At 43.8% G+C, this 17,739-nt stretch overlaps 2 protein-coding genes across 25 annotated transcripts in view; both read right to left on the bottom strand.

Moving 5' to 3' along the window:
* Positions 1 to 751: 751 nt before the first annotated feature.
* GET4 (guided entry of tail-anchored proteins factor 4) lies at positions 752 to 12,313 on the bottom strand. 3 transcript variants are annotated; one of them, XM_083799500.1, is made up of 9 exons: positions 12,108 to 12,313; positions 8,785 to 8,863; positions 8,279 to 8,360; positions 7,148 to 7,297; positions 5,350 to 5,443; positions 3,367 to 3,507; positions 3,208 to 3,283; positions 2,725 to 2,797; positions 752 to 2,088 (listed from the first exon to the last, which is right to left on the bottom strand). In XM_083799500.1, exons 1-9 carry the CDS (start codon positions 12,260 to 12,262, stop codon positions 2,000 to 2,002), a joined length of 939 nt encoding a protein of 312 aa, XP_083655626.1. In that variant the 5' UTR covers positions 12,263 to 12,313; the 3' UTR covers positions 752 to 1,999. The 3 variants fall into 3 exon arrangements, with proteins under 3 accessions (XP_083655626.1, XP_083655625.1, XP_083655627.1); XM_083799499.1 differs by having other exon boundaries at positions 5,350 to 5,488; positions 12,108 to 12,308; XM_083799501.1 differs by lacking the exon at positions 12,108 to 12,313 and adding an exon at positions 11,470 to 11,863 and having other exon boundaries at positions 5,350 to 5,488.
* Positions 12,314 to 12,828: 515 nt separating this feature from the next.
* Positions 12,829 to 17,739, bottom strand: part of SUN1 (Sad1 and UNC84 domain containing 1) — a 34,517-nt gene continuing 29,606 nt past the window's right edge. For all 22 annotated transcript variants that reach the window (XM_083799457.1, XM_083799463.1, XM_083799465.1 and 19 more), the window contains 5 exons: positions 17,357 to 17,441; positions 16,687 to 16,802; positions 15,833 to 16,000; positions 15,007 to 15,099; positions 12,829 to 14,587 (listed from right to left, as the gene is read on the bottom strand). In XM_083799457.1, coding sequence (XP_083655583.1) covers positions 14,474 to 14,587; positions 15,007 to 15,099; positions 15,833 to 16,000; positions 16,687 to 16,802; positions 17,357 to 17,441 — 576 coding nt within the window. In that variant the 3' untranslated portion in view covers positions 12,829 to 14,473. The remainder of the gene's footprint in view (positions 14,588 to 15,006; positions 15,100 to 15,832; positions 16,001 to 16,686; positions 16,803 to 17,356; positions 17,442 to 17,739) is intronic.

Consider the following 17,739-nt stretch of genomic DNA (forward strand, 5'->3'; position numbering starts at 1 on the left):
TTTACAAAAAAGTGTGGTATTTATAATTTTTTTTTCTCTCAAAAAGTAAGGCACGTTAGAAATAGGGAAAAGCCAGGACAGGCTGTTTGTGGTTTTAGGGAGCTAGAAATATCATGTATGTATGACAATAAGTAAGGGTGTGTGTGGGGGTGTGTGTGTAAAATTGACTCATATAATGGGTATTATAAGTCTTATGACAATTATTTAATTATAAATTATATACACAGAAGGCTGTCTAAATTGTGTATTATGTACATGTATGTATATATATAAAATATATGCATATATATGTATATATAAAAGTCACTTAGGGCCACGTATGTGGCCACTGCTGCTGGACACCCATGGACACCTTGAGCCGCGCCCAGGCGCCGGCAGCAATGAAATAACCTGGCTTTGCTGGGCTCTTCCCTGCTCTGTCTGAGAGCATTTATTAAATTTCCCTAGCAGCATCCCTAGCATGGGGTAGATACTCCCCAGTCAGGGCAGGGGCATCACCACACTTGGTCCGGACTTAAGGCAAAAGAATGACTGCGTGCAGACATTGCTGAGCAGGAGCAAAGGTTGCAAACCAAAGCAATCTGCGCCTGTCACAGACAATTCCTGCCCCAAATGATGCCTTTACTGCAAAGAAATAAAGCTGCAGCGCTGAGATCCATGGGACCCACAGTCAAATGCAGGGCCGGGGCGAAACAGCAAGGAAAGTAAGATCTCTGCTTGCAAAACTCTCAGAAAGCAGCAGTACCGCAGATCCTGGTATAAAGTGTTTATTTGAGACTTCACAATTAACACAGTCTGCCTTTCAATGCCTTTTTTTTTTTCTTACAGTCAATAAATTTGTATTAATCCCTCCCTCCCCCATGCATGATTGCTGTTTATTAATCTAAGCCTTCTTATTTTCATCATGAAAAAATAAAGCGTTTCCCCATTTCATCCATTCGCTGTACCACTGACATCCGCTGTGCTGCATCAAAGAGGAGGAGATGTAGAATTGCTATGCCTACCATTGGGGTTGAAGTTACTCCATTATTTATTGATTTATTCTTTTTACATGAAGTGTTAAATGAATCAATCACCCAAGAAAAATAAATATATCATAAGAACCAAAAGTTCTGCAGTATCCCTTTTCTTTACATGTAGCTGCAGGTCAAATACATACATAGTTTGTGGCAATTCGCTTTTACTTATGGTGGTGAACTTACACTGAAAAAGAATCTGTTCCAAAGGAGGAGAGCCAGGAGTCAGAGGAGGTATTTTGGATGCCAAATTTTTATACCTAGGCAAGCGAGATCCACGTGGAAGCCAACCACCTGGGTGCCACTGCTCGGCTTTTACTCAAGAGCAATTCAATCTTGTGCTTTTCAGAACGTATCAGCTAAACACACGCGTGGGCTCAGCCAGCGCCAGCTCCGAGGCAGCCTGGAAGGCAGCATGACTGGCGTGTCTGCTACTCGCTGCAGTGGGAGCGAGTTCCTGGGATCAGTGTCTCTTGGATGTGCAGCTCGTATTATACTGCTTGGCTCAACTCGCAGTACTTTTGGCACCAGCCTCACAAATAAATTACTCAGTAACTCACCCTGCCTCTCAAGATGGTCCTCAGAGGTGGCAGAGGTCAAGGAGGCTTTCCTGTAACAGAGATGGTATTGGGCAGGCCGTGAAGTAGAAGACCCATGTTTATGCTTTATTGATCTATTGTGCAAAAGGGAATACTGCATCAGAAACCGTAGAAGACTATAGTTTAATCAAAGTCACCAGCCGCTGTATCGGAAACCTGCTAACAATTGCTCCGATTGGTTCTCTTGGCTACTTTTTTGTTGGTTTCTTTCTTATTTTTTACATAAATAATATAGACCGAACATTATAAACATTTCAGCAACCATTTCTAAAAGACCGGAGGAGCCCTTTTAGGCACCAAGAAACAACTGCAGGATTCAATTCCAAAACTGTCTTTGGAGTCATCGAATCATCAGATTTACACGGCACCCAATGACAAAAATATTCAGTCGAGTTCGATAGGACTGCTATCTTCCTGACCATCTTCTGTGTCATCATCTTCTCCAGTTCCCATCAGACTGTTTAAAAGATTTCCTAGAATAAAATACAGGACATTCAACCTTGCCCGTTTTACATTCTCATCTCAAAAGCTTTAATTGTAAAATAGTTTCCATTAGTAATTAGTTGATTTGGGAAGCTGCATTTTGATAGCATTTCTTCTTGTAGACTGTACACTGGAAAAAGAATACCCAAAGCAGTATGCTTTCTCAATTCCTTATAATTTCTTGTAGAAAGTCTGTATTAGTTTCAGCATTTCATGAATGAATGCTCTGGGAGCATCTGTTTTACATCAGCACTGATTAGAGCTCTACCAAAACCACAGACTGTACTTTAGGAAAATCAGCTACTGAAGTCTGAGGAAATAAAGCCTGAACACAAATAAGATTTTCCTTTACATTCGGAAGTTTTACCAGAGCATCAGACACTAACTGTAACACCATTTACATGCTTCTCCTCTTCTCAAAGAGGAAAAGTCTAACAGCATCACCAAATTAATTTCACATGTGACAATTAATCATGTATTCTATAGCAGTGATTGCATCTACAGGCTATGAAAAAACAATTTATCAGTTAGAATATATTATCTGTTTCCAGCACACCTGTTTTATGTAAGGCACAGCTCCGAAAAGCCTGGCTGTCTGTATAAACAGCTACTGACATACACCTTACCTAGTAATCCTCCGTAGGACGATGTCTGCTTGGGCGGCACACCAAAGAAAAGCTGTCCTATTCTATCTAGGTACTGAAACGACACAAGGTGGAGAACAAAGTCAGGTACCTCATTTACAGGTGGAAACGCCACGGGCAGCGCTCATACCACATGAGCTAGCGCACTGACTTCTATCTACAAGCTGTATTCAAAACCTCTACTGAAATAAGGCATCAAGGAAAATTAAAACGTCGTGCATTACACACGCATGGCTTTCCATTTGCGCTCCTAAAACACGCTCTGCAAATATAAAACAAGCGCTGTATGACGTTCTACCAGCATCTCACTACTCAGAGGAAATGCTTAAAGCCAGTGCCCTTTGGTGGCTGTCTCAGCCAGATTATGTAAGCTGTGACCTGCGTGGTTTGCAAAGTCACGGCGCAGGAGACAGCTGCTCTTTAATGCTGCAGGTTAAATCCTGCTTGCAGTCACTGGTAACTCACCTCATTATACATGGGATCTCTTTTCAGTGACGGTTGATATTGTTCACACAATACTGTAAATACTGTTAGTTTTCCCCTAGAAAGGAAACAACCAAAAATGTAATCTCTGTAACCACTGAAAAGGAAACTAAGAAGAAAGTGAGAGAAATCAGACTGTACCCGTCGACGGCCAGTAACAGGAACCAGATGAAGTTTAGCAGTGGTTGAACAAAGGGAGGCCCCTTTTCTATTGAAGGGTGTTTCTGTGTGTATGTTGTAAAAACAACTGATGCGCTGGTCTTATTTTTTAAGCAGAGAAATCTGCAAAAGGAAAACAGAACAGGGAAAGGTAAAAATAAAAGGGAAAGAAATTTCACCTGCAGAAAGAAAAGGAAAGCCACGCATTCAACAATTTCTACTTTATTTGTGCATGGAAGCCTTCTCAGGCTCACTTGTACAAATGCACAACTTTGGCAACTGTTTGGAAATCAACTGAGGAAGGGGAAAATTGCTACTAAACTACACGGTGGAGTAAGTCGGTTACAAGGGGAACTGACATTAAATATTAATAGAATGAGTTTAACCAAGATCTAAGCAGATTTTATACAGCACAGGTGTCTGAAAGACAGCATCAATTAAATCAAAACACGTAAAGACTGGCTACTGCGAGATTCAAATTAAACATGACATCACATTTACTATTCCAGAGTTTACGATGCTGAGGTAAAAACCTAGTTAAAGACCTCTCTCTGGCCCCATCCTCTCCCAAACACATCTCCTTTCATTACCTATCTGTCAGTGTCCGATAACCCAGTCATTCCCTTAGTGCTAACTCAAACTAACACGGCATCAGGAACGCTGATGGGTTTAATACACACCTCTAAGTTTCATACTAAAGCTACACTTTGGCTTCCTCAGCCATTTGTCACGAGTTAACAGATTGATTTCCCAGACTGATCAGATCTTTCCTCAGTCCAGTTAATTTAACTGGCAATCTCTGCAAGTCCCAGAGGCCTTAGAGACTTTATCTGGGACAAACGTTGTCAGCAAGCACTTGGAAGGCTGCCACGGGCAGTCTCAGTCTTGGTCAGAGGCTCCAAGTCTGTACCCTCAGATGTGCAGGGCATAGGGCTCTTGCGACTTACTGCTGAGCAAGGAACTGCAATTATTTTCATTAGACTATAAACTGCTATGTAAGAGGATTTAGTATGGTATTTGAGATATAGGCCAGTAAAGGATGTAGCAGTGCTTCTGTCTAAACGCTGAAAAAACAATCCCTTACCCATAACCTCTCCCCAGAATTTCTTCCTTCCCCCCCCAAGACACATAAAATTGTTTGAGTTCTGCATACGGTGGACCTATATAAAGGATTTTCTGCCACTCAACATCGCTGCAATCTATAGCAACCAGCTATGGAAAGCAGGACAGATCTGCGTGACAGCTGAAGGCTGCCAAATGAGACAGACTTGCTCTCACCTCCTCCCTCTCCCCCGACACCTACTCTCTCCTGACTCCCTGCTGCAGTCCTGTCTCCACCTCCTCCTCAGACTCCTCCGTGAGCTGCTTTCCCTGACTGAAGAAAGCCATCAACTGATTAAACTCAGTAAAATTGGCTTTGTCAGCCTTCGTTGTGCATGAGCTCTGCAAAGGCATGTAATAGCTTGCATTCCCACCTCCTACAAAATAAATGCTTAAAGTAAATGAAAGCCACCAGCAACTCTGTTAAGCCATCGGTTTATGCTGCTCATAAACCAGGGTGACCCAACGTTAATTATCTCAGGACAACGAGGCTGAGAGCAAGCACCGTGCTAAATGTAAATACAGAGCCCGCTTAGTGCCAGCCTTGGTAAGACCACCTAGGATAAGTCCTAACTAGGCATAAAGTAGTGTAAACACAAAGAAAGACTTGTGCTTTCAGGGTCAAACAGATTACACTGAAAGCTTGGACCTTCATACATTTCCCCCCACTTTCACCCCTTCAACACGCCAGTGTTGAGACGGTTTTTTTATTGTTACCACACAAAGCGAGTTTTGGAACCTCTGGCCAGTTTCACAGCTGCTTTGGAAAAGACGCCCGGTTAGCCTACAGTTCTCGTGATTAATCAGACTGGCCTCAAACACAGTGTCATCTCAGCAAAACAGTTAAAAAAATGTAACACCTACTGTAGGACTGCCTGTGCTACAAACATGTCCACCTCACTGCGATAGCCTCTGGACGAGGAGTATTCTACTAGCATATTTGCACAGCCTTCGCCATCTGTGGAGTGCAAGAAGTGATACCGAGATTCACTATAGTTTTGCTCTACAAAAGGAAAAAGAAAATGGCTTTTAAGAAATCAGTTCATCACAGCTGAACACAAAAACACATTTGTTAGGCTTGCACACGACAGCTAGAAAGAGAGCTACACACAAGGTATGGAAACAAGACAACTAGCAAAAAGACAGCGGAGTTTTTCCTACATAAATTACAGACAACTTATAAAGGGGGTAATAAATGCGCTATCCTAAATGCATTGGGGTAAGTGCTATTAAAATACAGTTCATGCAATGCCACCACAAAGCCCGGCTACCGCTGGGACAAACAGCTTGAGCTGTGGTCACAGCCTTTTGTCCAACGGCACGCAGACATTTCACGTGCTGTCAGCAGCACTTAGGAAAGAAATACAGCAACTCTGTATCAGAGCTTGTGCACCAAGGACGCTGCACCTTCAGCATCCTTCCTTCTAAGTGCACAGAAAGAAGGCATCTCCTATTTTTAGCTTAGCCCACTCTTGGTACCAAAATTAAAACTGCTTCCATGTGCTGAAGAGAACAGCAATTATGCAGAAAAAAAGGTGCAAGAAATGGAAATGGTTTGTTAGAACTTAACTTGAAGCTAAGTATCATGCAAAACCAATGTGGTGACAAATCAAAACTGGAAAGCTTCTCATTTCTGGAATGTAAAGCTTTGCTTTAAAGCTCTCAGCATTTCTAATGGATCCCAAAAACTAGAGACTAAGAAGATGTGCACTTTGATCTTCAAAAGAACGGCAAGCAGACACCTACAAAATGGGGATTTTTTACTTTCAGGATGCAACCGTTTCTTATCCTAATCACATCTCAGCTTCTAACTTTTAATACTCTGAGGAAGATCTTCTCTTTCTGGCTGGCAGCAGGCATCAGAAACCAACATCAGTCCCACGAGAACACCTACAGGGTTTCATATGGCACACAAAAAGGCTGCACACAAAGCTGCAATGGTGACCATTGGATCAGGACTATTACGCGAAACCATGATCACCAATTACAGCTACGGGAAAATTTAAAGTAAGTGAACTACCAGCTTGCACTGTCTTTAATTCACAGGAAACCAGTGAAGAGATGGCATTTACACAACTGTTCTCATTCACCTTTGTATGTTTTGAACAAAAGATTTTAAAAACTGACTATCAACTGCAACTAAAATAATTATTTAGTGCATGTTAGCTTATTTGACATCCCATTTGACAGTCCCAAATAAATCAAATACAACAGCATTCATTCAGAAATGTCTGAAACAAGCCTGCTGTTCAACATCTCCACAGTACCTAACTGCAGATCCAAAGACTGTGTTGTGTGCTGTATTTTTATCTTTCTCAGGTTTATCCAGGATTTCAAAACAAAACAACAGAACAGCCTTGCTCCCCAACGATTTTGCTTCTAATGACTCTTAATCAAACTACCTCAATGTCCAAAGGATCAGCCTTCCTCTGGCAGAGAGCTTTGCCAGCAGCTGTGTTTGGGACTTTGCACTAACATAGAGCCACAGGCCTGATTCTTACTGTTAGTAACATTAAACTGAAGTTATTGCAAAAATCAGGTAAGAGCAGAAATCATTGTCATCTCGGCTTCTGTAGACTATTTCCAAAGTAGGTCTCCTACAGTATCATATTTTGAACGTTTTCAAAACAAAACACGCACAAAAAAGTTTAATTTTGCTTACCTTTCCAGAGGGTAATTGCTAGTAATTGGTGTAATTTGGGATGTCCGAGTTTTCCTGATCCTCCGCTAGACCACTTCAGGGCTCTGGATACAAAAGCCACTCTTTCAGGAGAGTTTGGATCCATTAAACTAAACAATTTAGCCAAGTTTTCTAGAAGCAATAACATTCACAAATATTTAGCATTAATAGAAATAGGACGATCTGCTGCTTCTAGAGCATCCCTAACGTACAACACTTTAAGATACGGTGCTATTGCGTCTGCAAGGTCCCTTCTCAGTCTCTGTAAGACATCTTAAAACTAAAACCTTGACACTGAACTTGAGCAAATACATCGCATACATCATGTCAATCCCACATCTACCAGCCAGCAATGATCCCTCCACTGCCAAAAGCTGGGCCTTGCAGAGAGCTGGTGACAGCTCCCCTGCCTCGTGGTTTGGGACAGGGCATCCCAGAGCACCACTCAATCCCAAAGAGGAGGACAGACTTCAGGTTACAGGAGTGCTTGCCACTGACTGGGCAGCTGCGAGGGACAGTCTGTAGTTTAGAAAAGGACCACCAGAAGTCTGAGGTGGGATACAAAAATGTTAGAGTTCATCTAAGGGAGCAAAGAGCAGCCTCTGTCCCTTCCGTCTCTATCCACAGTTGTTAAGAGGAGCGGTTTGCCCATGCAGCAGCAATAGTCTGGCCACACAGATTTTAAGGTCTCCCTGAACTCTCTGCTTACCAAATCTCAGAGTCAGAGAAGAAAAATTTCATTGTGAAGGGCTGATTCACTGCGCACACCACCACACTGCCAGGGTGGGCAAGTGCCATCCACCAAAGCCCTGGAGACACGAGTGACTGTGCAGACAGAACACTACCCGCGCATTGCAGAAAGGAGGATGCCGTAAGACAGTGATGTTTATTCTAAGCATGTCCCCTTGCTCACGGCATTGTCAGTTATCAGGAACCCATTATTCTCTAGTAAATTTTTCCCTCAGTTCATTCATTGCACCTGCTCAGTTCATTTCCACTCCCTAGCCATGTGGGATGACATATAAAAAGGATCACAGGTTTCAAGACTTAACAGTCACTGTGAGGTGAAAACGTATCTAAACAGCACCACAGAAAGAGCAAAGGTCACCTTACCTAAAAGGTCTTCTGTTACTTTTGCATCCGATTTCTCCAAAGACTCCAAAACCAGCATGGACAGATCAGCAGCACTGTTTTGCTACAAAATAGACACATACCAGTAGTAATGAATGTATCAGTAAAGAAAACATCAAGAAAAGTTTTGTTCCTCCCACAGAATTTTGTCAGAGGCATATTATACTTTTATCAGCAGCTACAGCTAAGGCAGATACGAAATTTCAATCCTCCCTTACAAAAATTTGCAGTAACTCAATGGCGTCTAAGAGAAGCCTTCAGGAAAGCAAAACAAACGTGGTTAAGATCATGTTTGGACGCTCACAAACACTTCTACTTTGTGTCCCAGCTTGGATATAATCCTTCTTTGTGGAGAACAGCTCAACAAAGAGACAAAGCAAAAGATCACCAAGCAATTACCCCAAACATTTGCCACTGAGGATTCAGTGCTCATCCCATAAAAACTTTGAATAACCCCTCCCGACCCCCACGCAAGAACACTGACATACCTGGTTGTGGCTGAAGAACAGCAGAGCCCCTGAATACATTAACTCTCTCGCTTCTGGATGTTTTCCTTGTGACATATACCTGAAAACAACACCAAAGTGGAGTATGCTTAAATGAATTGCATTTAAAGGATTAAAGAGCACTGAAATTTAAAACAAAGGCAGCAAGACATCCATTTTTAAATCTGATTAGTTTCAATAATGACGTTCCTTTAATTGCTGCTAGATTTGGTTTCTGCTTGTGACTAGATGGAATACGAGCAAATAGCGTGAGAACGAAAACCGAGCTCCCAAACTGATTTGGGCTGAAGCAAAGAACAAACGATCCCAGAAGTTCACCTAGGCAAAAGATGTCAAGGCATTAAACTGCGCTAATCAGACTGTGGCACCACAGCTTGTACTAAAAGGAAAGCAGGCACAGGGACAGTGTAAGGAATACAAAGTGACTCCAGCCTCCTCCCCGAGGTCTGCTTCCTGCCCTTCTACCCCTCTGACCGCCACTTCTGCCGCCAGCAAGGGGACACCAGCCACACGCTGACCCTCTGCTGAACCAACGTAGCCGGTCCCTCTGGTGGTCTCCAGAAAGACGAGAGTGGCCAGCAAGATTTACCATGCAACACATGACAGTGTTCTCTTAAATGCAATGCTTCGGGATGCACCTGCTGCAGCTTCTGCCTTCCTCACCTGGGAGTTAACCAAGAAATGAAGCAGGACAGAATTTGGTCCCAACGGTTACATCGAGAACAGCAACCTGTTAACATGGCGCGGTGATTACAGCGTCCTGCACATCACCACTACGGGCAACTAAAGGTCTTGGACAGTCACATCTCTGGATCCGAAATTCAGCATTTCCTATAAAAGCGGTTAAGGAGTGGCAGCAGACGTAGCTCCCAATTTCCATTGCTCCCAGCTGCCTCTCAAAAAGCACATTTCCTGACTAGTCAGTAACAGCAGGCAGTGTGCTCAGGTCAAAAAGATACGGCACCAATTCTACCGCACTGCTTCAGCACCTGCAGCTCTCGCTCTGTCCCAACAGCCGATGGTGCTGGGCCCCTGCTTCACCCCTCCTGCTCCTGAGGGCCAGGGCAGCGCCACGGCTGCAGGGCCCCATCCTGCAGCGTGACAGGGGTGAGGCAGGCGAGGAGCAGCGGGGGGCAAGGGGGACACTGCCTGCAGGGAAACGGAGCGCTCGGTAGCTCCCCAACGCCCTCGTGCTGCACGTGAGGTTCCTGTCACAGGGTGACATTCCCAGGAACAAGTCCTACTGGTAAAATCGGATCTGACAGTGAGCGAGGGAGGAGGCAGAGTCCTCCCGCCCTGCTCACCACCTCGCAAACCACCCAGGTCTTCTGTCCAAATGGGTGAGCAACACGGTCAGCACGGATGGCGTGACAGTGCGGCTGCCTGAGCGAGCACCCGCAGCAGTTCAGATTTGTGATCACCACAGCGAGTGCTTCCCACATCAGGCAAGCAGCTCGGCGGCTCCACCGCTTCTACAGCTGGCCTTACATCCACGTTTGCTTATAGGTTTTGACTCACAAATCTCACTCTGGATCCCACTTCCACAAATTCAATTTCAGTAGATTCCCAGAGCTATTTGGGAGCTCCTAATCTGGGACTTGTTACAGCCAATACTAAAAGAAACTGTAAACAGTTTTACAATATAAAATACATTAACTTTTAAAATACATGTACTTTTTAAAAGTGCTGGGATTTTTTGAAAGAACTTTTATCACAAAGAACTTTTAATAAATATTCATTATGTCGATCTAAATGGCATTTAGAACCAAAGAGTAACACCCTGCCAGCCTCAAACACATCTTGGCTTATGACTTTTGGAACCGAGTCAGGATTTCAAGTTTAACTTGCAGTTCATGACAGAGCGGACTGGTATTTTACTGGCTGGGTTTGTTTACGGTGAGTAAGCACGGGGTATCCCAATTCCAATTCCGCAGCTGCGATCGCCCCACTCTGTGTTAATGTCTTTCGAGAAAACTTTATATGTAACACACGTTTTACAGAGGACAGACGAGACTATCTGGACTCCTTCCTGGCCTCAGTGACTTTCCCAACAAGTTCCACAGTCCCATTACATCTTTTTGCCTGGAAGGAAATGCCTTCCTAGCTACGCAAATACCACCTTTTCATTTAAATGGGTACCTCCTTTCTCCTGCATTTAAAATGGAAAAGGCCGGAACTTTGATTCCAAATTAATTCAGCGAGGCTTAAGCAAAGCATGTGAGCTAATACACTGAGCACACTGGATGAGAAGTGACCTGCTGAGCCAAGCCATCTCCCGCCACTGCAGCCACCGCATCACATAATCCCTCCTATGAAACAGGCCCCGCTTTGTCTTAGATTTAGTCTCCAACGCAATTTAAGTCTTAAGACTTTGACGGTGCCCTCGCTGACCCCTCCAGAAGGGTACCACAGAACACAACTGCCTTAATTTAATGGTGCTGAGTATGGGCAGCAGGGCAGGCCACTCAGCACCCATATGCTGGCAGTGTGGGTGGCCAATGCACTCTGACACTTCTGATGACACAGCGAGGACTCTGTCCCCACAGAGCTCTGTGGCTGTGAGGACACCCACAGGCCTGTCCCATTCCCGCTGCGAGGGGCTCCGAGGGGCTGTGACACGGGGGGGCTGCCAGACCTGGCCGCCTCCGCCCTCCCTGCCCTGCTTACCACAGCTGGGCCGGCCGAGGAAGCCGCCGCGAGGGACGCTTATCCCCTGTCCCTGGAAGCAAGGCTCTGCCTTACATTTAACGAGAAGAAGAGCGCCCGCAGCAACTCGCCATGGATGTGAACAGCAAATAACCATAAAATGTTTTACATCAGGTTTCTCGCGACATAATAGGTGATATTTCGGAATAAGCGCTCAGGCCTGCTCCCCTCGGTCACGGCTGTGAACACAACCACCGCGCTGACGGGGACACGCTTTAACTAAACTCTGTGAGAGGTGACTGGCAGAGCCCCGCGGACCCGCTGCTTGTTCAGGGCACTCCCGGTGCCCAGGCCGGCGGGGCCGGGCCCCTCAGCGCCCCTCGGCTCCCTCAGCGCCCCCTCAGGGCCCCCCAGCCCAGCGGCGCCGCTGCCCCTCAGCGCGGGCCGGGCCCCGTCAGGCCTCTCAGCCTACCCTGCCACACGCCTGCCCGCCCCTCTCCGCCCCTCGCGCGGACCAATGAGAGGGCAGGAAGCGGAGACAGGCAGCGGCTCTGACCAATGCGGAGGCGGCGTGGGCGCGGCGGGCGGCAGCAGGGTAGGGTGCGTGGGAAGGCTCTGGAAGGCCGGGCGGGGGAGGGGCAGGGCGGGCCGGGCCGTACCTGAAGAAGAGCGTGCGGTACATCTGGTGCGCCTCGTAGTAGTCGCCCTTCTCGACGCTGGCGCGCAGCTTGCCCTCCACACGCTGCACGCCGCCGCGGTTCCTGCCGCCGCCTTTCGCGGCTTCCTGCTCCGCCGCCATAATCGCCGCCGCCATCGACGCGGAGGAGGCGGGGGGGTGAGGGGAAGGGAGGGCGCATGCGCGCGCACGCCCGGAGCGGCGTCGCGCCTCGGTTGCCCGGCTTCCGCCCACTGCGACGGCGGCCGGCGAGGGTCAAAAGGCGCGCCTGCGCGGAGCGGCGCCAGAGGGCGGGGCGAAGCGGGGCTGGCTCTGGGCTCCAAGGGGAGGGGAAGGGCAGGGGAAGGGGGGGCTGGGGCAGGAAAGGCAGGGGGCATAGGGAAAGTGAGGTACTGTGGGACAGGCTGCCCTCAACTGCCTGCTTTTTGGGCATTTTTAGAGTTTCTTTCAGCTGCCAGAACCTCCCCGCTCCAGCCTTGTCCGCCAGAAATGCTGTAGTGACTCACTACACATTCACCCTAGCGTGCCCGTGCTGCCTAACGTGTACACATCCCTCCTGCAGTTCCTGTAATTATAAGGCTAAAGCCATCAGGGTATCCCACTGCCCCTCACAGGGAAGGGCAAAAGGTCTCTCAGCCTCGTGGCTCATTCAGCCTTGTTCAGGCTTATCTGTTCTCGTTAGCTACTTCAATGGGTCATGGAAAATACAGAAAAAGAATCTTTATTTCTTATTTCAAATATTACATGCACTTTCAAAAATTAAAACTCTTTATTTAAACATTTCAATAGCATCTTGTCAGTTTTGGAGGCAGCAAAGTAACAGACGATTTGAAAAGCATTTACAAAAATACATTGCACAAAGTCCTATCTTGCTTTTTTAAAAATAAGTTAGTGTTATTCAAAATATTCCCACCCTAGCTACCTAATTTCAATTTATACAGGATAATTCTAATTTTAAATATGTAACATAGAATATGAAAACACCTGTACATATGTAATCTAACTCCTCTGCATAGGCCATAGGTTCTGTCTCTAGCTCGAGTGAAAAAAAAAGTTCTTCACCCAGAGACTTTAAACATTCGAGGACTGTTGTGCAATATACATAGCTCTATTCAGAAAACCAGTCAGCAGTTCAGTGTTAACAGTTCACAGGTAACTATAAAATGCGTTGTAAGAGCACGATAAAAATTCTGCACACAAGTGCAGTTTAGGAGTCTTTTCTGAAAAGGATCTTCAAAAGTAGCAATCCCAAAGGAGGCCGGCCCTAAAGCAGTCTCAACACCTTCTACATAGAAATGGCCTGAGACTGAGACACCACTCATCTTCAGTTTCAGGGGAGGATCTCAAGAACACCCATATATCCCATAGATTCCAATACAGCAGTACTGAGCAGCACTGAGCATAACTCTGTCTTGTACAGGTTAAATAACAAGCTCTACTTCAGTAGTATTTTCCACATCCTGCATTATCACAGCACAACATTTACTGACTATAAAATAAACCAGATTAAGGAATTGTTACAAAGGTATTTTTTGACAAATTAAGATTTTCCTTCTCTAGGGTTAGTTCCAAATCAGCCTTGATGGATGTGCTGCTCGTACAAGAGCTGATAAGCCTCCTAAATTGCTTAGTAAACAGTATACAGCAGTTAAACTAATCAAGTTGCCATGGTAAAAACCCTTAAAGTAGCTTTAAGAAGTTATCCCTGACTTTTAGAACAATTCATGGCCACAAGTTGCAGTAAAGCATTCTCAGTCGCTGGTGTTTAAACTAGTTTTGGTTGCGTTAACTTTCCCTGATAGTAATATTTGTTAAGCAGTCAACATTTATTGAATAAGCCCTTTTGGATCCCGTAGGAGGACAAAAAAGGTCAACTGAAGGACACCTTTAGCCGCAGTCGGTGTTCAAAGTGTACTACGTTATTTGTCTTACAGTGCCAAGCTAACAAATACGCAGTTGAGTCCTGAATTAAAAAAAAAAAGATCCTAGTTGCAGAAAAGTGTGGTTTTTATTCTTTTTAAAAACCCTATACATTCATTCGTAATAAAATAGGTATATCACCTGTTTGCTAACTGCGCTTTAAGAACCAGAGTAGTTTGCATGCATTATTTCTCTCAGCATGGACACAAAAATATGAAGCTAACTGGCTATTACAAGCTGAGCATGAGAGCAAATAAATTTTATTTTATACAGTTCTGCTGACAGTCTTCTGCCTTTATCAGAGGATTGGTAATTCCGTAGTATATATCTTGCATCCTCGTCCTTTAAAGATTCCAGTGTTCTAGGCTTTCCGGTATATACAAATTGAGAACAAAATGTACAATAAAGCAACCCAAGCTGTAGTGTAGATTATTCGGCAGGTTTCCCATGCACTCTGAACCGATAAAGACATGTATATTCGGCATGTCCCCAGTTAGAGAGAATTCTCAGTTCCACTATTTGGAATACATTGTTACTTTTCTCCTAGAGAAGGAAAAAGCAAACACACAAAACAGAGTTAGGTTTCTAGGATGAACAAGTACAACTGAAGCTGCTTCCTGCAACTAACAGCTTTTATTAATTAAATTATGCCTTGGGAACTTTATACCACTTAAAAAAAAACAAACAAATCTTTCCTTGCCTTGCAACTACTTGTTTATTAATGGAGTCAGAAGTGTGAAGTAAGTTTACCATCTCTTTGTAAGTTTATCATCTTCACAACATTTGTGTCCAGATGGCACAAACTTTTCCTCCCTTCTCATCTACTCAGACCACATATTGATGTAGACAAGCAGATACTTTCTACCTCTGTTTTTACAGTGCACAGAGAATGGGGCCCTTTTCTTCACTGGTCATTGGGTACTACCTTGCCTGACAAATTAAATCCCATCACCCAGGCTCACCATCACTGGAAACATCTGCAGTGGCTCTCCTTCTTGATCGTAGACATACTGTCCTAGAAGTACACCTTCTTCCTGATATTCATCATCTAAACCCTGTAGCAATAAGACAAAGATTTTGTTTTAATTTCAATTTTAAAGGAAGCAAAAGCTAAAAGCCTATCTACATTACTGATTATCAACAAGCTGCACCCAGAAGTCTATCAAACTAGGAACAGAGTGTTTCCTGTGCAACTTAGTGCTGGTTCAGGAATGGCTGCACATTGGAGTTTTCTACACTGCTAATACCTGTGCTATGTTTTCAAGTTTTCACAGTCAACCCCCTTAATTTCTACAGCAGAACCACTACTGCAGTGTAAAATATCAAGTGTTCAGGACAAACAAGAATGAGAGAGCATCATAGTTATAAACAAGACAGAAGTCAAGAATCAGATGTTTGCAGATGACTTATTACTGCAGTTGTATAGCCTAAGATAGATCTATTAAAAAAAGATTTAAGATGTATCATAAATAAAGTGAAGAGCTAGAATTGGGGAGGGGAGGACAGATGAAGGTGTATGAAAGAACTATATACATCATTAAAATCATCATCTCCCTCCAAAGAAACTTGCTACTCAAGCAAGACAAAACAAATACAACTCCCCCAAAATTAGTTTTAGCACTTATTTCTACACCTCAAAGCTCATCAAGAATATAAGCAATTTTAAGAGCAATGACAAACATCAGTTTCTCTTCTTAGCTGTTCTCTCTCAAGCTGTTTATTTGTCAAGATATACATCACAAATATCCTTTACGTTTACAAACATCACTTAAGTTTAGAGAGACTTACATATACTGAAAAGTTCCTAGGAGCACTGGTGATATTTCCTGATGGTGAAAGTGTTTTTGGTATGTGTTCCATCGTAAAGGCAGTTGGGTAGATCTTCATGGAAAGTCTAACTACAAGATACCCCTCCGATCCCTTGAAAGCCCAGCAGTTTCCTGGATACACATCCGGCTAGACAACAGATTTCAGGGCAAGGAGGCAGGAGGGTGGGGACAGAACACGACAATACAAGAACAACCACAAGAATTTTGTTATTTTTTTGTAATGAATTCTGAATCATTAGGAACAGTCTTAAAAAGATAGATTATGTCCTGCCACTTGCTATTTGGTAGAAATTGAAGTCAAATTCACAACTTTGATTCTAATTACAAGTCCAATCCTGCCTCTGAAGGACAAACAACATCAGATGACACTTCATTGTGTTAGCTGGACTATGTAATTTCATGCTACAGAAAATGGAAGATATGGACTGTAAAGTTTTAGTTGCACTCTTCAGGAAGACAGCATACCCAGTTGAACCACCGCCAATGTCCCAAAAAGCCAGCCTGAGATTATTATTATTTTTATTTATTTATTTTATTTATTTATTTTTACAGGAATCTTCCCAGTGCTTACGCTTCACTGAAGTCTGATACACCACTCAAGCCTGCTATAAGAACCTTAGTTTTGCCAAAGCAGGACTTAGGCAATGCCATCAAACTTCAAGAAGAATCCCACTCCCAGAAATCAAGTTCAAAATATCCCTGTCTCCCACTGCCCCCAGTGTATTACAGGCAAATATCCAGCATCCGAAAGACAACTCAGACCACTCAATGCAAGATAATGTTGCTGAATTTGTTTACTTGGCCTTTAATTACCTGAATCACCGCTCTGGGAGACTGAGAGAAGTACCATAAAGGAATTCCAAAGAGGCTAATTAATGCTGTTTTGGTCTCAAAGGTTTCAGAGCAGCGAGTACCCAGAATGCTGCCACCTCAAAAAAGAAAATCAAGTTAGCAGAAATAATTCTTTATTCCTTCCTAAAGGCTTATTTTGTGAAGGCAGAGATTTGTATGTAGCTTAATGAATATATCATTTTTTTCCTACAAAAAATCTGAACTATTAGAGGTATTGTTGGTCTAATAATTTTCCAGTTTTCCAATGCAGTGCTTCTATCAAATGCAATGTTAGTTTAAGAAAATGTGAAAGGTTTTTAGTTTTAGAGGGCTGAAAGAGCATGTATTTTCCATAGTGAGTTCAATGATGTGTATGTCCCACACGTATAGATCCATGGTTCTCAACTACCCAGTTACACACGTTTAGAAGTTATTCTACCCCAGTCCATGCGTACACAGGGAGTCACCTGTTTTTGACTGTGATAAAGTAGGTGGCTGGTATATGACCCTGTAAAAAATATGCACAGACTGCAGTAGTCTGACCATTTGGTGATACACAAGGATGCTCTAACCTTTAGCCCTCATTTTAAGATTTTTAGCAAACACTATTTTTACTACTCATGTTATTTATACTATTTCCTCTACTATTTACCTCCAGATTCTAAGGCAAAATCCACCATACCAGTCTTGTCTTGAGAGTAGAGTTTCAGTGCATTGTTTACAATAATCTGTGCTTGCTACAGATGGACACAGAATAGAATGGAAAGAAATGTTTTAATATCAAGTGATAGAAAAATTGATATATATACCCACACATCTGTGAAGCTGCAAACCTAAGTTTGAGATGTACTTCATCACAAGTCTTTCAAAGGCCTCTGTCAACATAAGAGCTATTTTTAAATGCTTGGCTATCTGGCTTAAAACAAGTTTATACTGTATCTTGACTGATATTTTCTTCAGAATTTGCATTCCTCCCCCACCTTCCCAAATCATTAAGCTTTTTCTTTTTGTACTTTGGAAGTTTTTCAGTTTTTG

Source organism: Anser anser (genome assembly GCF_964211835.1).
Source record: "Anser anser genome assembly, chromosome: 15".
Lineage (NCBI taxonomy): Eukaryota > Metazoa > Chordata > Aves > Anseriformes > Anatidae > Anser > Anser anser.